Source organism: Octopus bimaculoides, chromosome 15 (genome assembly GCF_046866305.1).
Source record: "Octopus bimaculoides isolate indiv1 chromosome 15, ASM4686630v1, whole genome shotgun sequence".
NCBI lineage: Eukaryota > Metazoa > Mollusca > Cephalopoda > Octopoda > Octopodidae > Octopus > Octopus bimaculoides.
This window is the reverse complement of record NC_142942.1, coordinates 17,434,072-17,456,571: the sequence shown is the minus strand read 5'-3', so window position 1 is coordinate 17,456,571 and position 22,500 is coordinate 17,434,072. Positions and strand designations below refer to the sequence as shown.

At 34.9% G+C, this 22,500-nt stretch overlaps 1 protein-coding gene across 1 annotated transcript in view; it reads left to right on the top strand.

Annotated features, from left to right (window-relative positions):
* LOC106875064 (neuroendocrine convertase 1) overlaps nt 1–22,500 on the top strand; it is a 170,544-nt gene that overhangs the window by 118,157 nt on the left and 29,887 nt on the right. Inside the window, exons 3-5 of the mRNA XM_014923026.3 lie at nt 10,736–10,852; nt 11,994–12,093; nt 21,181–21,218. Of these exons, the coding sequence (XP_014778512.1) occupies nt 10,736–10,852; nt 11,994–12,093; nt 21,181–21,218 (255 nt within the window). The remainder of the gene's footprint in view (nt 1–10,735; nt 10,853–11,993; nt 12,094–21,180; nt 21,219–22,500) is intronic.

The following is a 22,500-nucleotide window of genomic DNA, read 5'->3' as shown; positions in this document are numbered from 1 at the left end:
TCGCATCACACCACGCACACACTACAACTGACCAACTACTTTCTCCCTTTCTCCCTTCCTCATTTTCACACTACATACGTCAAGATCACCAGCATTCTACCTCCCACACACAGCCCCTCGTTCCCGATCACCGTTTGTTATCTCCCCCTTTCTTAGCTCTCCTGAAATAAGAATTTCTAACTTCCGGTCAGTCATTGTTATGATCGGCCATTATTATGATTGACCGTTGACTGAACACTATTCAATTTCTTTTCTTTTTTCTCCGTGTTTTTCTCCTTGTCTCCGTATTCTTTCTGTTGAAGAGCGTAACTCGAAACGTCAAAGACTTTCCGTATTCCCGAGCGTCATACTAATATATACTTTTGTTATTTACACCACCTGTCCTCGTCTGTTGTTATTATTTGTATATTCTCCCATATATATATATATATATATATATATATATATATATATATATATATATATATATATATATATATATATAAACGATAATAAGAGTGAAAAAACTACAGAAGGCTTGTGTTACATGGTTAAAGTATATATTTAGATTATGTCAGAAAAATGTTAGAAAAATGTTAGAAAAATGTTATAAAATCTTTTTGGTATATAAACGTTGTATTTTGAGAAATAACCGGTTTCGTGTTGTCTTTTCAAATTTCTCTAATTCATTGTGTCGTGTTCGTTGAAGTAGAGAAATTTGAAAAGACAACACGAAACCGGTTATTTCTCAGAATACAATGTTTATATACCAAAAAGATTTTCTAACATTTTTCTAACATTTTTCTAACATTTTTCTGACATAATTTAAATATATACTTTAACCATGTAACACAAGCCTTCTGTAGTTTTTTCACTCTTATTATCTTTTATACATCCAACCACGTGCTTTCACATACCAACTTTCTCACACACACACACACACACACACACACACACACACACATATATATATATATATATATATATATATATATATATATATATATATATATATATATATATATATATATATATATATATTTATATATACGACACGATCTGTGTGCCTTGTTTGAAAATATAAGGACAGTTCGTGTCGTATAGCCAGCTGGAGACGATGTCTCCTAGAGCTAAATTACAGTAACATTAGTCCTAAACCAGGACTGCCATGTTATGTTGGCAAACAATCTTTACTACACACATATATATATATATAGAGAGAGAGAGAGACAGACAGACAGACAGAGAGAAGCGCACGTGTGTCTGAGTGGTAAGAAGGTTGTCTCCTAACCACATGGTTCCGGGTTCCGTCCCACTGCGTGCCACCTTGGCCAAGTCTTTTCTACCAGACACTTGTGGATTTGGTAGACGGAATCTGAAAGAAGCTCATCGTATATATGCATATATGTTTACACACATATATATATATATATATATATATATATATATACACACACACACACTCACAAACATTCACACACAAACACGCATACACACACATACAAATGCACATAAAAAGAAGGTTAGGAATCCCATCGTAGGCTTCCATTAGAATGACAACCGAGAATTACGACATGTTGATGACACTGAATTGTAAGATTAATTTGTGTGTGCTGCATTTACAAAGAAGACATTTAAAAAAAAAACGGTTTTGTATTAGCATTGTGATTATATAGGTCAGAACGGAAGAAAGACCGGAAGTAGGTTGCCGAGTCGCTTTCGTTAGAAAGGTTAAACACATACAGTATATATGCAAACACACACACATATATATATGTATGTGTGTGTGCATGTGTGCATATATATATCCATATCTATCTATCTATCTATCTATCTATCTATCTATCTATCTATCTATCTATCTATCTAATTATCTATCTATCTATATATATATATATGCATATGTATATATATATAAATATAGATATATATGCACACACATGTACGCGTGTATGTATGTATATGAGGTTGTGGTTGTATATATGTGTTTGTGGATGTTAATGCGTCGCTGAGTGACAATGTGTGAATGCATGAAGATCATTGACTCACTGACGAATGTTTGCATCACATACAAAACCACATCACACACACAACACACTCACATAAACACACATAAACACACACACGCAGGTATTTTACTTCCTGGTTGATGTTTTACTTCGCCCAAATTCCTAGTTTCACCCAGAATTGTATTGGATTAAGCGAACACGCGAAAGCAGGGTACTCGGAATTGCCCCGACTTCTATCATCAATATGTATGAAGATGAAGGCGTGAGCTGGCAGAGACGTTAGCGCGCCGGGCGAAATGCTTAGCGGTATTTCGTCTGTCTTTACGTTCTGAGTTCAAATTCCGCCGAGGTCGACTTTGCCTTTCATCCTTTCGGGGTCGATGAATTAAGTACCAGTTACGCACTGGGGGTCGATATAATCGACTTAATCCGTTTGTCTGTCCTTGTTTGTCTTCTCTGTGTGTAGCCCCTTGTAGGCAGTAAAGAAATAAGAAACGTTTGAACTCCGGGTGAAGTGCCTAGCGGTGTTTCGTCTGCTGTTACGTCGTCCTGAGTAAGAAAAAGAAGAAGAAGAAGAAGAAGAAGAAGAAGAAGAAGAAGAAGAAGAAGAAGAAGAAGAAGAAGAAGAAGAAGATGATGATGATGACGATGATGAAGAAGAAGAAGAAGACTATATATATATTTAGATAGATAGATAGATAGATAGATAGATAGATAGATAGATAGATAGATAGATAGATATAGTGAAATAGATATATGCGTGTGTGTGCCTCATGTATGCAATAATTTGTGTTCTACATTTATAACATTCCTCATATGTACGAAATAATACATAATTGCGATGACCCAGATTAACAACAAACATAGCATTATTATCTACTTAGTTCTGGAAGTTTTATATATAAACGTATTCGTTTATATTTGTAGGTATAAAGCTATTTATTTATACAATCCATTCGTTTAAATTGCTAAATACGTCGGAATTGCAATGTAGTCAAGGCATGCATTGGTACTAACATATGCATAAAAACAGTCTAGCCTACACACATACAAATGTATTCGCAAGCGTATAGCAAACTATCTATCTACCCACACAGACACAGACACACAGAAACAGACACGTAAGTATATATATATATATATATATATATATATATATATATATATATATATATATATATATATATATATATATATATATATATATATGTATGTGTATGTGTGTGTGTACGTATATGTGTATACATATGTATATGTGTGTGTGTATGTATATATGGATAGGTAAAGTGTATGTATGCATATGTATACGGGTAATATAGTATAGTAAAGAGAAATAAACAAAATAATTAATTAATCGAGTGGAAATCCACAGGAGAGCAATAAAAATAGAAAATTAAGGAGTTATCTCCCCTATAATAACAAAGACGAAAGCTAACGAGATCCTAAAGACCTAATAATAGTTATGTATGTGTTTTTTCGTGTTTTGTTCGAAAGGTAACCACTCCTGAAGAAGTGCCAAACGTCTAAATCCAATGGACCAGTCACTGGATAAGTTTGGCACAGAAATGTTAACATAGAGTGGTGAATAAATCGATATATCGAATTTGAAGTCTCTGTCTCTTTTGAATATGAAAATTTAAAAGTTTAAAAACGTTATGATATAAATATAAACTGTGAGAACGACCCTTAAGGAATCTAATTAATGATCTCCCAAGGTAAGTTCTTATGCTATATTGGTAACGGTTGCTACATCCTCTGGGAAAATTATTATATATATATATATATATAACTTTTATAAGTAATATTCTAAAAGAATATATAACTGAACTTATATTGAGTGCTCAATTATTTTGATCAAATAAATGAGTATATTATTGATAAGTTTATGAATTTATTAATAATACAAAAACACACGTATATATATATAGGTGTATTAGAATCTGACAGAGTACTAACTACAGAAATTGAGAAGGAATACATTGAAAGAGTGAGGAAGCTAATGAAGCCAGAGCTAAATGGCCCGAATCTAGTGAAGGCTGTAAATATTTGGGCAGAATCATTATTTAGCTACTCAGCAGCTTTTGTAGATTGGACAAAAACTCAATTAGCAAAGCGAGATAGAACTAGCAAGGAACTCAATATGAATGGAGGACTTCACCCAAGGACAGGAGTAGCAAAGTTATACCTACCTAGAAAGGAAGGCAGAAGATGGTTAATATCGGAAGATGGTTAATATCGGAAGAAGGCTGCTTGGAGTTAGCTAGAGTAGATATAGACTCCTATGTAGGTAATAATGAAGAAAGTTTATTAAAAGCTGTTAGAGTCACAGCAAAACCAAAAACCCAAACGAATGTTACTTGTTGTAGCCCGATATTCGGATTTTTTCTTTTCCAACACCTAATCTGTTGAGTGTATATGAAAATAACAATAATAATAATCCATTCTACTAAAGGCACAGGGCCCAAAATTTGTGGGGAGGCGACTCGTCGATTACATCGACCCCAGTGTTTCACTGGCATTTAATCTATCGACCCCGAAAGGATGAAAGGCAAAATCGAAATCCCGGCAGCATTTGAACTCAAAACACTTATGGTGTTATAATGTGTGAGAGAGATAGAGATAGAAAAAGAGAGGAGAGAGAGAGACAAATAGACAGAAGTAGATATATATATATAGAGAGAGAGAGAGGGAGGGACAGAAGGGGAGAGAGGGAGAGCAAGAGTAGATAGATAGAGAGGGAGAGAAGGAGAGTGAGAGAAGCAAGATTCTCGTTAACATCCTGTTATTGGATATTTGATTTTAACCACCTTGGAATTTAAAAAAGAAAAAGAAAAAGCAAACTGGACCCGAGCAGGATTTGAAACTAGAACAGGAAGTGCCGAGACAAATACCGCAAGGAATTTGCACAACGCTATTTTGAATTTCTTATAAGAATCATCGTCGTCATCATAAAACATTGAAGTGATGATCAGCATCGATATCACCGTCATCACCATCATCATCATCATGGACATTATCATCATCGTCATCATAATCATCATCATCGTCATCCTCCTTCCCCTCATCACTCTCCTCCTCCTCCTCCTCCTCCTCCTCCTCCTCCTCCTCATCATCATCATCAATACCGTCATCATCATCAGCAGCAGCACCAGTAGTAGCAGCAGCAGCAGCAGCAGCAGCAGCAGTAGCAACGTTGTCGAATTTCTCTTAACTATTCAATCACTTCACATTACTTCGATATTTTCACAGTTTTATTTTTTTTTAATGATCTCTTGATGTAATTAAGTTTGTGTGCGTTGTTTCCATATGAATGGATATGTATATGTATATGCATATACATATATATATATATATATATATATATATATATATATATATATATATATATATATATATATACGTCTATAGACATAAACACATATATGCATATACAGAGATAAACACACCCTACATGTATATGAATATATATATACACACACACACACATATATACATAATATATATATATATATAGATAGATAGATAGATATATACATATGTGTGTATTTATATATGTATATACATGTGTTTAATTATCTCTACATATGCTTATGTATATATGTATGTATGTATATATATATACTGTGTATATTGATACTTATATATCGATATTTATCTATATATATATGCATATGTATATTGGTGTATGAATATATACGCATATGTATATATATATATATGTGTGTTTGTGTGCGTGTGTGTACATGTGAAAATAAATGTGTGTATATGTATGTATATATATTCATATATGTATATAAATATATATATATGCATATTTATATATATATATATGTATGTATATGAACATAATATATATATATGTATATACACGCACACATACACTCAAACACTCGTATGTGTATGTGTATACGCATGCGTGGTTTGTACGAAGAAGGCGGTCGAGAGAGAGACATATAAAGCAGGACGGATTTTGGCAAACGCATAAAAATTGAAATAAAGAGCAACACACACGCACACACACACACACACACACACACACACACACACACACACACACACACACACGCACGCACGCACATATACACAGACAGACGTACACTAACATACGTTAGTCGCCATATCTTATTGACTCTAATATTTCTAAAGTTAATCCTTTTAAACTATGAATAACTTTATTTGTTTTCTTTAGAAATTTGTAACTGTTTTTTTTTATTGTGTATGGTTACCTAGTGGAGGGTCTTTGATATTTAATAATTTTCTTTTTTTATAATCATTTCATTATACCTCATACAATGCGGACAGTCATTAATTCGAGTGTACAAAACACGGAAAACTGTTTACCCACATTTCAATAATGTCCACGCATATACATATACATGATTATACAAACGTACGTGCGTACATATGCGTATATATATATATATGCACACATACACATAAAGACAAGCATATATATATACATATATATATACATATATAGACATATACTATACAGTTATGGTCATTCAGTGACAGAAGGCAACACATTAATACATACGAATATATATTTTATAACTGAATAAAAAAATATTCGGTTTTACCTATTTAAATATCTATCTATCTATATATATATATATATCTATCGATCGATCGATCGATCGGTATACATGTGTGTGTGTATGTGTGTGTGTGTGTGTGTGTGTGTGTGTGTGTGTGTGAGAGAGAGAGAGAGAGAGAGAGAGAGCTAGATAGATTGTGTAATAAATAAAAGAAGCAGAAAATGGATTTAACGCAATGTTTTATTAATCGTAACAATCGTTTCGACGCATCTTGCATCGGTTGCTCAGAAGCGAGATACTGTACAACTGGTTGTGGTGCTTCGTCCGGTGCCAATGTGTTACGTCAGGTGACTTTCCAAATGGTACCTCGTTCAATAAACTCAGCTTCACTTGGTTCTTTTATAATGCATGTAACTATTCACCTGAAGTTGGTTACCCACAGCTCCCGTCGTTTGAAACCATAAAAAGTGTAAGCAATCAGCTACAGGTAAATAACAAGATGCATTATAACAACCAAGCGAAATCTCTCTATTTCTCTCTTTCTCACAGTCTCTTTCTCTCTATATATATGCACGCGCGCGCGCGCGTATGGGTATCTTTGTATCCGTGTTTGTCCCGCTGCCAAAGCTTGACAAACGATGTTGTTGAGTTTACTTAGCGCTCCAGCGAAACAGACCGATAAAATAATTATCATGCTTTAAAAAGAGAAGTACTGGGATCAATTTATTCCACTAGAATTATTGGAAGCGGTGCGTAGTCACGGTCTACTTACTAAAACGAGACATAAAAGAGACACACATATAAATATAAATGTGTATACATACATGCATACATACATACATATATACATACATACATATATATATATATATATATATATATATATATATATATATATATATATATATATGTATGTTTTTGCATGTGTGTGTGTGTGTGTGTGTGTGTTGTGTGTGTGTGTAGTTTGAAAGAAATATACCTGTTTTAAACCATTTTAAAATTTCCTGAAATGTGCTAATTTCCAGTTAGGAAAACGTGAAAAGGAAGTTAAGCGCACCGTACTGCTGCGGCTGCGTAACTTACTTTCAATGTCACCAAGGTCATAGAAAGAATTTTTGAGTGAGTTATGGAATGCGACTCCGATTTAAGCGGAAAATGATTTGCTAAGTAATACTTAGCACCGTTTCCGCCCCATACAGCTTCGCGTTGAGACTCAATGCTAATGTAAAAGTACAATCGTTCCGATCTTTTTTTTTTCTTTCATTTATTGTGTAACTTTACGTTAGAAGTGAATGATCGGAGATATGATGAAAGCTATTTCATGTATGATAATTCCGTCCTCTGTTCGTAAATTGAGAAATCTAGAATTACATTATCGAATGTACGTCGACTACCGTCGCATTTTAAAGACAATGAGGGGGATGGTGTCTGTATATTTAGTTACTGTCTCTATTTGTAGCTGGTGGAATAACTACGATAAGGTACGTTTGTTGACTCGCCTGTCTAATGTAGATGGGATATACGGACATATTCGTTAAAAATTTAGCGGTGTATATAGATGCATAAATATCCATGTACACGCGCACGCACAATCACATATCTGAAATCGGAAATTTCACCTGCGGAGTGCCCCGCGGTAATATCTTGCATCCGCCACTATTCGTTCCGATGTCTGCAACATTCGAACACACACATATGTCTATCTATCTATCTATCTATCTATCTATCTATCTATCTATCTATCTATCTATCTATCTATCTATCTATCTGTCTATCTATCTATCTATCTATCTATCTATCTATCTATCTATCTATCTATCTTGTATACACAGACACACACGCATCATCGGGTAAAGGATAAAGGGCTTAGTGGGTAGGGTAATCGAGTTCAGTTTCTGGAGACGGGTTGTATCCTTGAGCAAGACACTTTATTTCACGTTGCTCCAGTCCACTCAGCTGGCAAAAATGAGTTGCACCTGTTATTCAAGAGGAGACAGCCTTGTCACATTCTATGTAACTCTGAATCTGTCTGAAAGCTACATTAAGGGTACACGTGTCTGTGGAGTACTCAGCCACATGCGCGTTAATCTCACGAGCATGCTGTTCCGTTGATCGGATCAACTGGAGACCTCGTCGTCGTAACCAACGGAGTGCCAGTTATATATGATACTACTACTACTACTACTACTACTACTACTACTACTACTACTACTACTAATAATAATAATAATAATAATAATTATAATAATAATAATAATAATAATGATAATAATAATTGTTTATATGTCATGCGATATGAAATCTGCGATCGGTTTCAAAGACTGATTCATCAGGCGGTGAAACTGTAAATGTCACATGAGTTGTCAAACATGGCGTAGTGTTAACATTACTCTTAATAAAAAAATCAGAAATACTCTTATGATGCTGCTGTAATAGATTTAATAAATGTTAACAGGATAAATGTTTATTATGAAACATTTATGAAACGTCATGCAGTGCAGTGTTAAAGGCGATCAGGCCAATGTGGGCAAGCCCCCCTCTCTCTCTGTCTCTCTCTGTGTCTCTCTCTCTGTATATGCATATATATCATACATCATATATATGTGTGTTTGTGTGTGTATGTCTGTGTGTATGTGTCTGTGTGTGCGTCTGTGTGTGTGTATCTATCTATCTATCTATCTATCTATCTATCTATCTATCTATCTATCTATCTATCTATCTATCCATGTATATACATATACGAAGTTAGATATTCACACGCTTTAAACGTGTTAATATACTACAAAAATCCATATATATATATATATATATATATATATACACACGACCGTTGACTGGACATTATTCAATTTTTTTCTCCGTGTTTTTCTCCTTGTCTCCGTATTCTTTCTGTTGAAGAGCGTAGCTCGAAACGTCAAAGACTTTCCGTATTCCCGAGCGTCATACTAATACATCCTTTTGTTATTTACACCACCTGTCCTCGTCTGTTGTTGTTTTTTCGTATATTCTCCCATATATATATATATATATATATATATATATATATATATATATATATATATATATATATATATATATATATATATATATATATATATATATATATATGTATCATCATAAATATACAGGGATTAGCATTGAGTTGCTTCTCCAACACTCACTGCTAATCCCTGTATATTTATGATGATAAATGGTTTTACCGATAAAGGTTTTTTCATACTGAACTACTTGGCAAAAGTGTTAATTATTAATTCTATTACTAATTGACGATTCCCTGCCCTTATTCTTGTATATATATATATGTATGTATGTATGTATGTATGTATGTATGTATGTATGTGTGTATGTATGTATGTATGTATGTATGTATGTATGTATGTATGTATGTATGTATGTGTGTGTGTTTGTGTGTGTGTGCATGTATATATAACTGTTGTAGTATATTAACTCGTTTAGAGAGTGTTAAATCTTGCTTTAGATGATTGAATTCATAAATTGATATTTTGAGTGCTATAATTTTTTTAGGAATATTTTCCCCATTGTCATGACTCAATACTTCTCGAAGTCTCGAATCGTTTGCCCGAGTTGAATTCCATTTCTTTTTTTTCTTCCCCTTCCAAAATTGCAACCGTTATACGTCTAGTCGAAAATTATTAGACATGTATCACACACACACACACACACACACACACACACACACACACACACACACACACACACACACACACAATAAAGAGAGCCTTATTGCAAACTATGTTTTAATACCAACTGAACTACTTTGTAATCATACAGCATAATATCCCATATGATTTTCAACAAATTACAAAAAAATGAAAAACGAAAAAAGAAATAAAAGATTTTCTCAGTAAGGTTAAATGGAGCATGTGATACGGTGATGTGATAAAATACCTGTACGATGATATTATGCAATTATTTCCAGTAATATCTTATATTTATTATTAAAGGATATCAATATGTTCAGGAAATCCAATATTTGTACATAAATAATGTATTTTTCCTCCCTAAATAATATTATTCTCATTACAAGGAAAATCAACCAAATTCTTCCCTGTCGTTTTGCAGACAAACCAATAATTTCCTATAAATGTGATCCAAAAATGTCATAGCAAATACTAAGTATATATGAATTCTTCGTGGAACAACCTTATTTTTTTTTTTTTACTTTTGCTTTCTTTCTTTTTTGCGTAGATTCTTTGGTTCGAGCAGCAACAGATCAGAAAGCGGGCCAAACGAAATTCAGAGGTTTTGCAACTTTACAGAAAAGACGCCTTTTCAGACACTCTTTGGAGCGAAGAATGGTATTTGGTAAGTGTCGAATTAGTAAAGGAATTACATGCGATATGTGAACATGTATTTAAACATTACACTATACGACACAAACACAGACGCACACACGCACACACACACACACAAATTTACAGAGAGAGAAAGAGTCGATAAAGAGTGAAACAGTGTAGGAGGGAGAGATAGGAAGGAACAAATGAGAGAGAGGATACTGTTGAATAAGGTCATAGAGGGTGCTGTGTCAGACTGGTAGAGATACAGTAAGAAAACTGTATAAGGAGAGAGGTGGATAGAGAGAAATAGAGAGAGAGAGAGAAATTAAGGCGAATGTGAAAGGAGGAAGAAATGAGAGAAAAATAAAGAGAGAGAGAGAGAGAGAGAGAGAGAGAGAGTTGGGGGTATGAAGACAGAAAAAGGAAGAGGTAAAGAAGAGAAATAGAGGGTGAGAGAGACGAATCAGACATAGAATTACTCGTGTTAAGACACTGACAGAGTATATTTCCTGAAGATCGCTTATGACATAAAACTTGCTCTTCTCCATATCTGTAAACATTTTCACACATGTAGTAAAGATTGTTCGCCAATGTAACTTGGCAGTCCTGGCTTAGGACTAATGTTGCTGTAATTTAGCCCCAGGAGACATCGTCTCCAGCTGGCTATACGACACGATCTGCGTCCTTATAATTTCAAATAGCAACATTCGTCCTAAACTAGGACTGCAATATTATGTTGGCAAATAATCTTTACTACAAAGTACTGTTGCTGATTATCTCACGTTGTGAGATTAAAAAATAGTAATTGTCTAATTTGCACACGTTTGCTGATATAAACATATGTAAACATACAAACCTGTGAATATACACAAATATATATATACACACAGACGCGCATATATCTACACATCTATATCTTTATCTACATATATATATATATACACACACACATACAGTGTATAGATATGTTTTATATATAATGTATACAGTATAGACATACATACATATATACATACATACATACATACACACACACACACACACACACACACACACACACACACACACACACACACACACACACACACATATATATATATGGTATCAGTATAGAAATGAGATGCTCAGTGTCATCACTAAAAAATGGTCCTTTATTATTTCTTTTACAGAGAAACCCCAGATCTTTAAAAGACGCCGATCTCTTAGTTCTTCCATGCTGGGCCCAGAACATTACTGGAAATGGTATCGTAGTCACGGTCTTGGACGATGGTATGTAGTTTTCTGCTTTTTTGGAAAGACATCGATGGTGTTATTCTGACTTTGTGTTTTCTCTTCAATATCTAAGTCTTTTGTTTTAAAGGTGGTAGAATGGCAGAATCAGTAGGAAGCTGGATAAATTGTTTCACGGTATTTGTTCTGACTCAGCATTCTGTGTTCAGATCACATTCAGACCAGTTTTAATCTTTCATGTCTCCAAGATTGTTAAAATGAAGTTCAAGTACTCATAAAACAAAGTACAGGCTACTGACGCTGGTTTCATTAACAGTTCTCTCCCCTGAAACAACAGCGGCGGTGAAAACAAAATCTTCAAATTAAACCGTACTGTTTGATTCTAGGGAACTTTCATTGCTGTTGTTTTGTGTATCGAAGCCCTCTCATGTCGAGTAAACATATAATGAAATGCATTCCAGATGTGACCATCATAACATTGTTTAGACATGATATCTTATTTGTCCTTTCCGTACACAACTGAGACACCACCGCTTAGGTACCTATAGAGAATGGAGAACGCAACTGCACGAAAACTACAAAATGGCGACTGCTACCCTGCGCATAATAATCTCCCATGAGTCTTTACGGATAAGGTTATTTCAGAAGGGCGATATTTCGTCGTGTTAGAAACATATGGCATCGCGGCCATAGAAATATAAGGTTCGTCATCTGTTTACGGTTCCAAGAATTTCAAGGCTTCATTTTCACTGGACTTAGACTCTAGTGAGGTAGGATGCTGCACCGAACGACCAGCTTAAATCCCTCTTCTCTGACTCCCTTGCTCCTTAATAAGACGAGTTGAAACAACTGGTGGGAGTTTACCGGGTATGCAGTGAAGTGACTAGATCGATATATGACCAAAGAGATCTATGATCTACATCGTACCCTAATGCGTTTTACACTGACGTTTCTGAACATCTTCTTAGGTTCGCTGAAACTTGAAAAAACCTACTACTGTGTTTTTATGGAAAAGTCCACATGAATTTCAGTATACATATATGTAGGGGACAATCCCTTAAAAAATTTACTAAGAATTTAAAACTTATAGACAACAATCAGTTATATTATAGATGTTGAACAAAACCCTCAAAAGTAACGATTTAAAGATGGCAGAGCGTAACTTGAGAGAAATTTGTCTGGTATTTCTCGTCTGATTCGCGACCACGTAGATTTACTATCTAACTGATTATTGTTGTTTCTGTTGTTGCTATTGTTGTTGTCATTGTATGGACGCCATCTTTATCGTTCTTCATGCGCAATCCTGAACCAAAAGATTAAATAAGGTAAAAAGTCACTGGTGCCGTTTCATTCCTAATACTAACAGGTCGAACGAAGAGTAAATACATCCGGAAACACCATATTCAAGATTTTTAAAGTTTATTCAAATGCAAAAAAAGAATAATAATAATAATAACTAATAAAATAAAGCATTTAGTGTTTTATTAAAGAGAGGTAATTAAAATTAAACAGAGGTAATTAAAGCGAAAATTACTACAGTAATAACATTCGTCTAGAGATTCGGTTTTGAAGTAATGACAAAGAGACAGAATAGGTAATTGCTTCTTAAATCTTTCATTGACACACAAATCTACACACATACACATGCATTCCTATATTCAAATATGATCTGTATATACACAAATAGATACGTATGTGCATAGATGTACATGTATGTATGTATGCATGTATCTATGTACGCTTGCATGTATACAAGTATATATGCTATAAGTATGTATGTGTATGTATATATATATATATATATATATATATATATATATATATATATATATATATATGCATACATATATACACTTGTACATATACATATATTTACATGCATTTATGTTGTGTTTCATACATCATGTATATATGTGTGCGCGCGCGTGTGTGTATGTATAATCACAGTTTTTACACATACACACACGCATATGTATATATATATATATATATATACATATTATATTATATATGTATATATATGTGCGTATTTAAACTCTCATACACACACATGTATATATATATATATATATATATATATATATATATATATATATATATATATATATGATATATATATGTATGTGTGTGTATGTACACACACACACACACGCACACACACACATGCATATATAAAATCTCCCGCGCATTTAAATTGGAATTGTATTAAAACTTTACGGAGATAAGATATTTAATATATTTAGATGTAATGTGTTATTAAATCTACAAGGCTGTTAATCTTACAATTCCCTTTGTTTATTTTAATGCATTCAAACACCTATGTGCAAACGTAGCACGATTTTCCTCATCATCATCATCATCATCATCTTCATCATCATCGTTGTCGTCGTTATCGTCAGCAGCGTCATCTTTGCCTTCGGTTTCAAGCAAAACTTGCAGACATGGCCTGAGAGATAGTGTCCTATGCTCTACCCTCTCAAACGGGTTGGCCATTAAACCGTCTTTATGTGATAACCACCAGATACAATAAGACCGACTACCTCTTCTTGCACAAAGAAGAGCGGAAAGATTTTGACAAAGGAACGGGCTGACAACTCTTTGCGTCTTCCTCAGCCATATACAGACATACTTACACAGACTGACACACCCCAACTGGATCCCAGAACTGCTCACATACAAATACCAACACACGTATTCCTGGCAATGCAAAAATGCGTGAATGAAGGACCATAGAAGCCACGGTTGCTCAATCTGTCATGAATAGCAACCAGACATTCTGAAATCTTACTATATAACGTAAATGACCGTTGCAGACATTAAAGATGCCTTAGTCTGAGAGATAAGGTCCTGTCCTCCACTGTCTCAAACTGGTTCGCCATTGAATCATCTTTACGTCATAACCACCAGATGAACTATTCTCGGAATATAAAAATCGGAATGTCACAATTTGAACGCTTTTGATCACAGATATCCTGGAAGACTTGAGGGTTATTAGTTAAACTAGTATTTGCTTGTAGGGTAAGACTATGGGGATTGAAAACGGGGCGGAAGCTGATGCCTTATTTCAGCAAATGAATACAGTTTTCAAAATATCAAACATGGTGAAGGTAGAAATGATAGACTTACCAATTCCATTTTGTTTCCTTAGTAAAGAGGCGAATAAGTTATTAGAAAAATTTTGTGGGGGGAAGCTTGGTATTAGACATGACACACCGAGTTAGAAAAAAGCAGAAATCTGTAAAGGTTAAACAAATTCTGGAAAGAACTCATAAATTGCGTACTGCTCCGTTTGGGAAGAAACCCCTGCTTAAAGTCGTCGAGAGGAGGAGAAAAAATATAGAATTCTCTTAATTAACTTTATCGAATGGCTAAAGAATTCACTGACAATGTTCGAGATAAACGGCTGGTTGCTTCTTAACGTGTGGAATTGTCAAATTTCGCTGCCAAAATCTGATATTTATTCGGAAATGTCTCGTATCATATCAGTAGTTCCGGCAGAGAACGAATATATTCTAGAGGTGTTTGTTTGAGTCGTTTGATCAGCAGGCTTATCTCATTTGACCTTTGAACAGGATTCTTCAACCATATGATAAACGTAATAACAGTTTTACATACATACATACATACATACATACATACATTCATGTATACATACAAATATAAATTCATACACACATACATACACTAGTACGTACGTACTTACTTTCAAGTATACATACTTATGTACATACGTAAATATATACATGCACATACCTTAATATATATGCTTGTACAGACAGACACAAGGACAGACATGTCTCTTCTCCCTTTTTGTATCTATCTATCTGTCTGTCTGCGTATACACACACACACACACACACGCACACACACACACACACACACACACACACACACACACACACACACACACATATATATATATATATATGTATATTGTTCAAATTTACAGGAAACACGAGACGAAGGCGGGTGAGCAAACAACAAGAGTGTGTATCAGTTTGACGGTCGGAAAGAATGGAAAAGTCTTTGACGTTTCGAACATCCTCTCTTCTACAGAACGAGATGAGAGTAAAAAAATCGAGAGAGATAATTGTCATATTGTCATTCTCGGAATAATTTTCTGGTGTTATGCCCTTTATCTTTTACTTGACCCAGTGATAGTACTGCGGCGATGCTCGAGCTACCTCTTGGATGATTTAATCGATCGCAATACATATTCTTAAGTTTGATCTAAATCTTTCGTCAAACCGTTAAGTTATGAGGTCATAAGAAACATTACGTCTATTGTCAAGCGAGGATGGAGAACAAATATAACCCCCCCCCCCCCACACACATACATAGAGTGCCACGTAGTGGAATTGAAACCCGAACCATGTGCTTGGGAAGAAAACTTCTTATCACTTAGCCACGCCTGCGCCTATGTCTGTATATGCATTATATATGTTTATATTCATTTTTGATCGGATGATTAAATATTAGAAACAGTAAATTATGGAAGACAGTTACGATCCATCTGTGTGCATGCCACATGTCTGTGTGTGAATGTGTGTGTGTGTGTGTGTGTGTGTTTGAGTGTGTGTGTGTGTGTGTGTGTGTGTGTGTGTGTGTGTGTGTGTGTGTGTGTGTGTGTGTGTGCTAATATTGTTTCAAAACTGGTTAGTGTGAATGGGATGACGGTTGGATGTTAAAAACAGCAATTATTGAAGATAGCAAGAAGAGAGAAACAAAATCAACAATAACAGCAAAATACGAAAGATTGATTGCCGAAATGTATTCGACAGCAAAGCTCACTAATGGATATTAGAGACAACAACCTATAAACAAAACTGCTCCTATAAATATTAAGGCAGCATCTCAAACCTTTCACGTCAAAATAGGAAACATTTGTTACATTACAATATAAAGATATGATGTAAAGCTAAGGAAAACTTGTTCAATGCGAGAATAAAACGCCTTGTTCTCGTCTTCTATATTGTTTAGCTTCGACTCCATTTGCGGATTGACGCTAGTAATAAACGTATATGGCATTGATAAATTATGAGTCGTTTTCTTCTGTATAGATGATACAAAACTACTTTACTGAGATAAAACCACTTAGAAGCAACTAAAATTTCTATGTGTATTTATTTAGGATTTTTTAAGTATGATTATCAAACAGCAATAAATATTCGAAAAGAAAACAAATTAATTAGACATTAGATTAAAATCGGAAAATGAATTTTCTACGACTGGTGCTGTGTATAAGTGCTTGCATGTTTGTAAGAAGTTTTAATAACACGAAGGAATGTAAACTATCAAAGGACGTCATAGAAAAGTTGAATCTTCATATTTTATTTAATCGAAATGCAAGTTGACTGTGACATCTACGTCTCATCAGCAGCTGCTCGTCAGAATAAAATTATGATAATAAGAACGGCATCCTTTTCAGCCATAAAAATGTTTAGGAGTAGATAAAGCTTATAAGATACAACACATGCAAATGAAGGAGAAATTGCAAAAAAAGTATACTAGCTGACAGCTACAATAAGCCCCATCTTACTTCTTCCGCGAAACATGTTGTTCATATTCTACTAAACGGTATTCAGAGATCACAGCTCCAGTACAAGAGAATGTCGTAAGAAAAAATCGCAAGACGGATTCTTCAGACTTCGGGGAAGATCAGAAGGAGAGGGTTTGATAATTTCCATAGTTTTGTTGATCAGGCGTGGGAATCTAATTGTGAATCGAGTGTGTCATAAACAAATTGTTTTTGTAAAGGAAGAGCTGTTTTCCTTTGACGAACACAACCGCAATTAGCATATTCGCGTTCGAATCTGTGGAACATATTAAGAATCAATGCACAAGTCATCGTTTCGATTCTCGTTGATCACCTCGCATTTGGCGATTTATAATCCGTAATAACGTCACTGGAACAGATAATCTCAACTCTGTCGCAAGGACTCTCTTGTGCAACGCTTGAACACTGAACAGAAATGTGAATTTTCCAACGCAACAATAAGAAATAGCACCTCAGCCATGAACTATGAAAATCATGTGTTCTGAGGTCAAATTGCGCTGGGGTCGATTTTACTTTTCTTCCTTTCGGGATCGATAAAGTAAATACCAGTTGAACACTGGGGTTGATGTTATCGACTTACTCCCTCCTCCGAAAATGCTGGCCTTGTGCCATAATCTTAAATCAATACAGGTGTACTATATCATGTTACAGTCTTCTGTCTTTCTCTCTCTCTCTCTCTCTCTCTATCTCTCTCTCTCTCTCTCTCTCTCTCTCTCTCACTCACACACACACACACACACACACACACGCGCATACACATCATTATTTTACATTCGGCTGTCCTCATTTTATGTTACTTATCAAGGCGATGGGTTGGCAGAAGCGTTAACGTATCAAACCAAATGCTTAGCGATATGTCTTCTGGCTCTTTACGTTCTGAGTTCAAATTCAGTCGAGGTCATCATTGCCTTTTATCCTTTTGGAGTCGATAAATTAAATACGAGACGAACACTGAAGTCAATGTTATTGAATGTCACCCTCCGTCAAAATTTCAGGCCTTGTGTATATAATAGAAAGTATTATTATCATTCGTTTGTGTGTCGGATAAAATGCTGAACGACAGACATTTCTTCCGGCTGTTTACTTTCGAATTTCAAATTTTCATTCTTTCGAGCAGATAAAACAAACTCCTGCTGAACAATTGAATCGATGCGATCGTCTTACGCCTCATATTTAAACTACTAGCCATGTTCCAAAAGTCGAAACCATTTCCTTTTACTCATTCTCAGTACCACTTTTCTGGATTTTTCTTTTTTTGTGTGTGTGTGTAAATGAAGAACAGGCCTGCAACAAGCCAAAAATGTTAAGCAAATACTGCTCTTTGAAGTACTTAAAACATATAAAGGCTGGCTAATTAGTACGATTAGGCTATATGAAGGAATTAAACTAACAAACAAACAACACCAACCAGAACAACAACAGACAGACACAATTGTAAAGAGAGAGAGAGAGAGAGAGAGAGAGAGAGAGAGAGAGAGAGAGAGAGAGAGAGAGAGAGGGGGAGAGAGAGAGAGGGGGGGGGGGGGAGAGAGAGAGGGGGGGGGAGAGAGAGAGACGCTATGTAAACAGACGATAAAGGACAAACTAGAAGCTAGATGCACTGAGAAAAAAATTTTGACGACGTCAAGACAAAGACAAAAGTAAAAATAAGTACATATATGTGTGTGTATATATATATATATATATATATATATATATATATATATATATATATATATATACACACACACACACACACACATTGTTTTTTTTATTGTGCACGTCTTTTTTTCTCCTCCTCACGTCATATATTTATTTGTGATAATGTTTTTTTTGTTTTCTCTCATGTACCATGGAGAACAATTGTAAAGTAAACTATTTTATGCCCCGCAGCAATTACTGGTTTATTAACTCCATTTGTTCAAACCCTTTTATTTGCGTATATTGAATACACTCCCACATATATTTATGTATGTATACATACATGCATGCATACATACATACATACATACATACATACATACATGCATACATACATATTATATGTATATAAATGTGAAGAGATGTTTACAGTTGTCAGAATTAATAAAATGCTTTGAGCTATTGCTAGAAAGAAAGATGATAAAATACTAGCTACATAATTGAAATGAAAATGTTAAAATTATTGATACTGAAAAGAAAAGTAATGTAGACGGGTATAGAAGAAGCAGAAGAGACTCAACGAACACCAAAGCCTACACCCATACATAAAAGCATAAAGAAGTTATCGCATAAACACTCGGAATTAACAAGGATGAAAATGAAATATCTAATCGGAGCATCAAAGAATAGAACAACTTTTGGATATAGGGCTCGGCTTTATCAACTTGAATCGGATTATCTGGGCTAGAGAGCGTGTTTTTATGAATCGAAATCCCCGGGAGACCCAAGATTACAACTTTGATGAAGGGTGTAAATACTGGATCTGTATATAAATGTAGAGCTAAAAAATACTTAGCAAAACGAAGATAAAAATTCCGTTTATGGTCAGTAATACTCTGTAAGTTGGGAATGAAACGAAGTAGACCAATACTGAAGTAAACAAGGACTGAAAAGTGCTAGACAAAACGCACAGACGGATGATCTGCCGTAAACCTCAGAAAATTATTGCCTGGTTTTTCTTCTGTCGCTTATCTTCTACTTCTTTCAATCATTTCACTGCGGCCATGCTGGAGCACCGCTTTGAAGAATTTTTAGCCGAATGAATTGACTCAACTGCTAATTTGTTTCAAAGCTCGGTACTTATTCTGTCGGTGTCTTTTGCCGAACTATTAAGTTATGAGGACGTAAATACACCAGCACTGGTTGTCAAGTGGTAGCAGGGGACAAAAACACAGCGCGCGCGCACACACCCACACGCACCCACACACCACACGCAAGACACATACATATGCATGTATGTATGTATGTATATATATATATATATATATATATATATGTATGTATATATATATATATGTGTGTGTGCATGTATGTATGTATGTATGTATGTATGTATGTATATATATATATATATATATATATATATATATATATATATATGTATGTATATATTTGCTCCGTTTACTTTATTTCTAGATTCAAATGAATTTTTTAACAGATGTGGTCTTCGCTATCTTTCTTTGATCATCAATGTTTATGTCAAAGTTTGTGTTCGTGTGTGTGTGTGTGTGTGTGTGTGTGTGTGTGTGGGTGGGTGGGTGTGTGCGTGTGTGCGTGTGTGTGAGTGCGTGCGTGTGTCTATATGAGTGAGTATCTCACCGAATGTTTTTGTGCAGTCACTTATTGATATTTTTCAAGTGACCTTATCATCGAGGTCATATCAATCGTTGGTCAATTTGGTTTTTCGAATTCCTAAAAACATTTACTAAGCCCCAGTCTTCCTGTTTCATCTACTTTTAAAGCTAAAACATTTGACATTCTGATGAGAGAAACTTATTATTATTATTATTATTATTATTATTATTATTATTATTATTATTATTATTATTATTATTATTACTCACGCACAGATCGATTATTAAATGTTGTTCTCATGTATTTCTTTACAGGGATAGAATGGATGCATGATGATCTGAGGAAAAATTATGTAAGTAATATTTGCTATACTGATACACCAAAAGAGTTTAGCGAGAGCTTTTCACATACGCGCGCACACACACACACACACACTCACACACACACACACACACACATACACACCCCGTATATGTACTTTCATACAGACATATTCAAACATGGCGCGACTGTGTGATAAGATGCCTGCTTCTCTATCAATTGGTTCTGAGTGTTATTGTCTATATGTTCCTCTGAACCATCGCTCGATGGTGATGGCTTGTTTACGTCCAAGTAAAATGACGCTTTAGTAAAAGAAAACAGTAGACTTAGTACTAGGCTTAATTCAAAGAACGGGTGTCCATTTGTTCGGCTAAACCCTTGAGGGCAATACTCCAGCATGGACGTAGTCCAGTGACTGAAAACGAGTAAAAAATACCTAAGTATATGTATGCGTGTATAAATGTATATATCTGTGTGTGTGTGCGTGCGTGCGTTCATATATATAATGCATGCGTGCCTGTGTGTATCTGCATTTTCACACATACACACATATATAAACATGCATATATACATAGATATAATGTATGTGCATTTGTGTGTGTGTGTGTGTGTGTGTGTGTGTGTGAGTGAGTGAGTGTGTGTGTGTGTGTGTGTGTGTGTGTGTGTGTGTGTGTGTGTGTGTGTTTGATGCGTAATCACAAGGATGTGCGTTCGAGTCTCATGGCTGGCCGGTAACGTATTTTTCTGCAATGTATGGATAATTTATCTTGATCATGATATTTATTAGCATTACCACGCGTTTGAGAATAAAAAAACAAAATTATTTCTCTATATTTATAAGTGCCTATTCAAGCGTGTTGTAAAAAGAGATGCATGGCTTCGATATCCTAACTCAGTAATATAATTCCTATTTACATTACTAAGAAACAAAAGAGAAAGAATCTAATTCGATGCATTACTAACGCAGGCATTCATAACACACACACACACACACACACACACACACACACACACACACACACACACACACACACACACACACACACACACACACACACAAACACACGCATACACACGCATGCACACACACGCATCAACATTCCCGCACACGCACGTGCACATATAACTGCATGTATGTTTATATGTGTATATATATATATATATATATATCTGTGTGTGTTTGTGTGTGTTGGACTTGTTATTTCGTCCCTCATTAAAAGCCACTAGTTTAATTAACACTGTTTCCATTCTATAATTAATAATGTTGAGTGAAACAGCAAACATCCAGCGTCGGTGAACCACACAGCCATCCA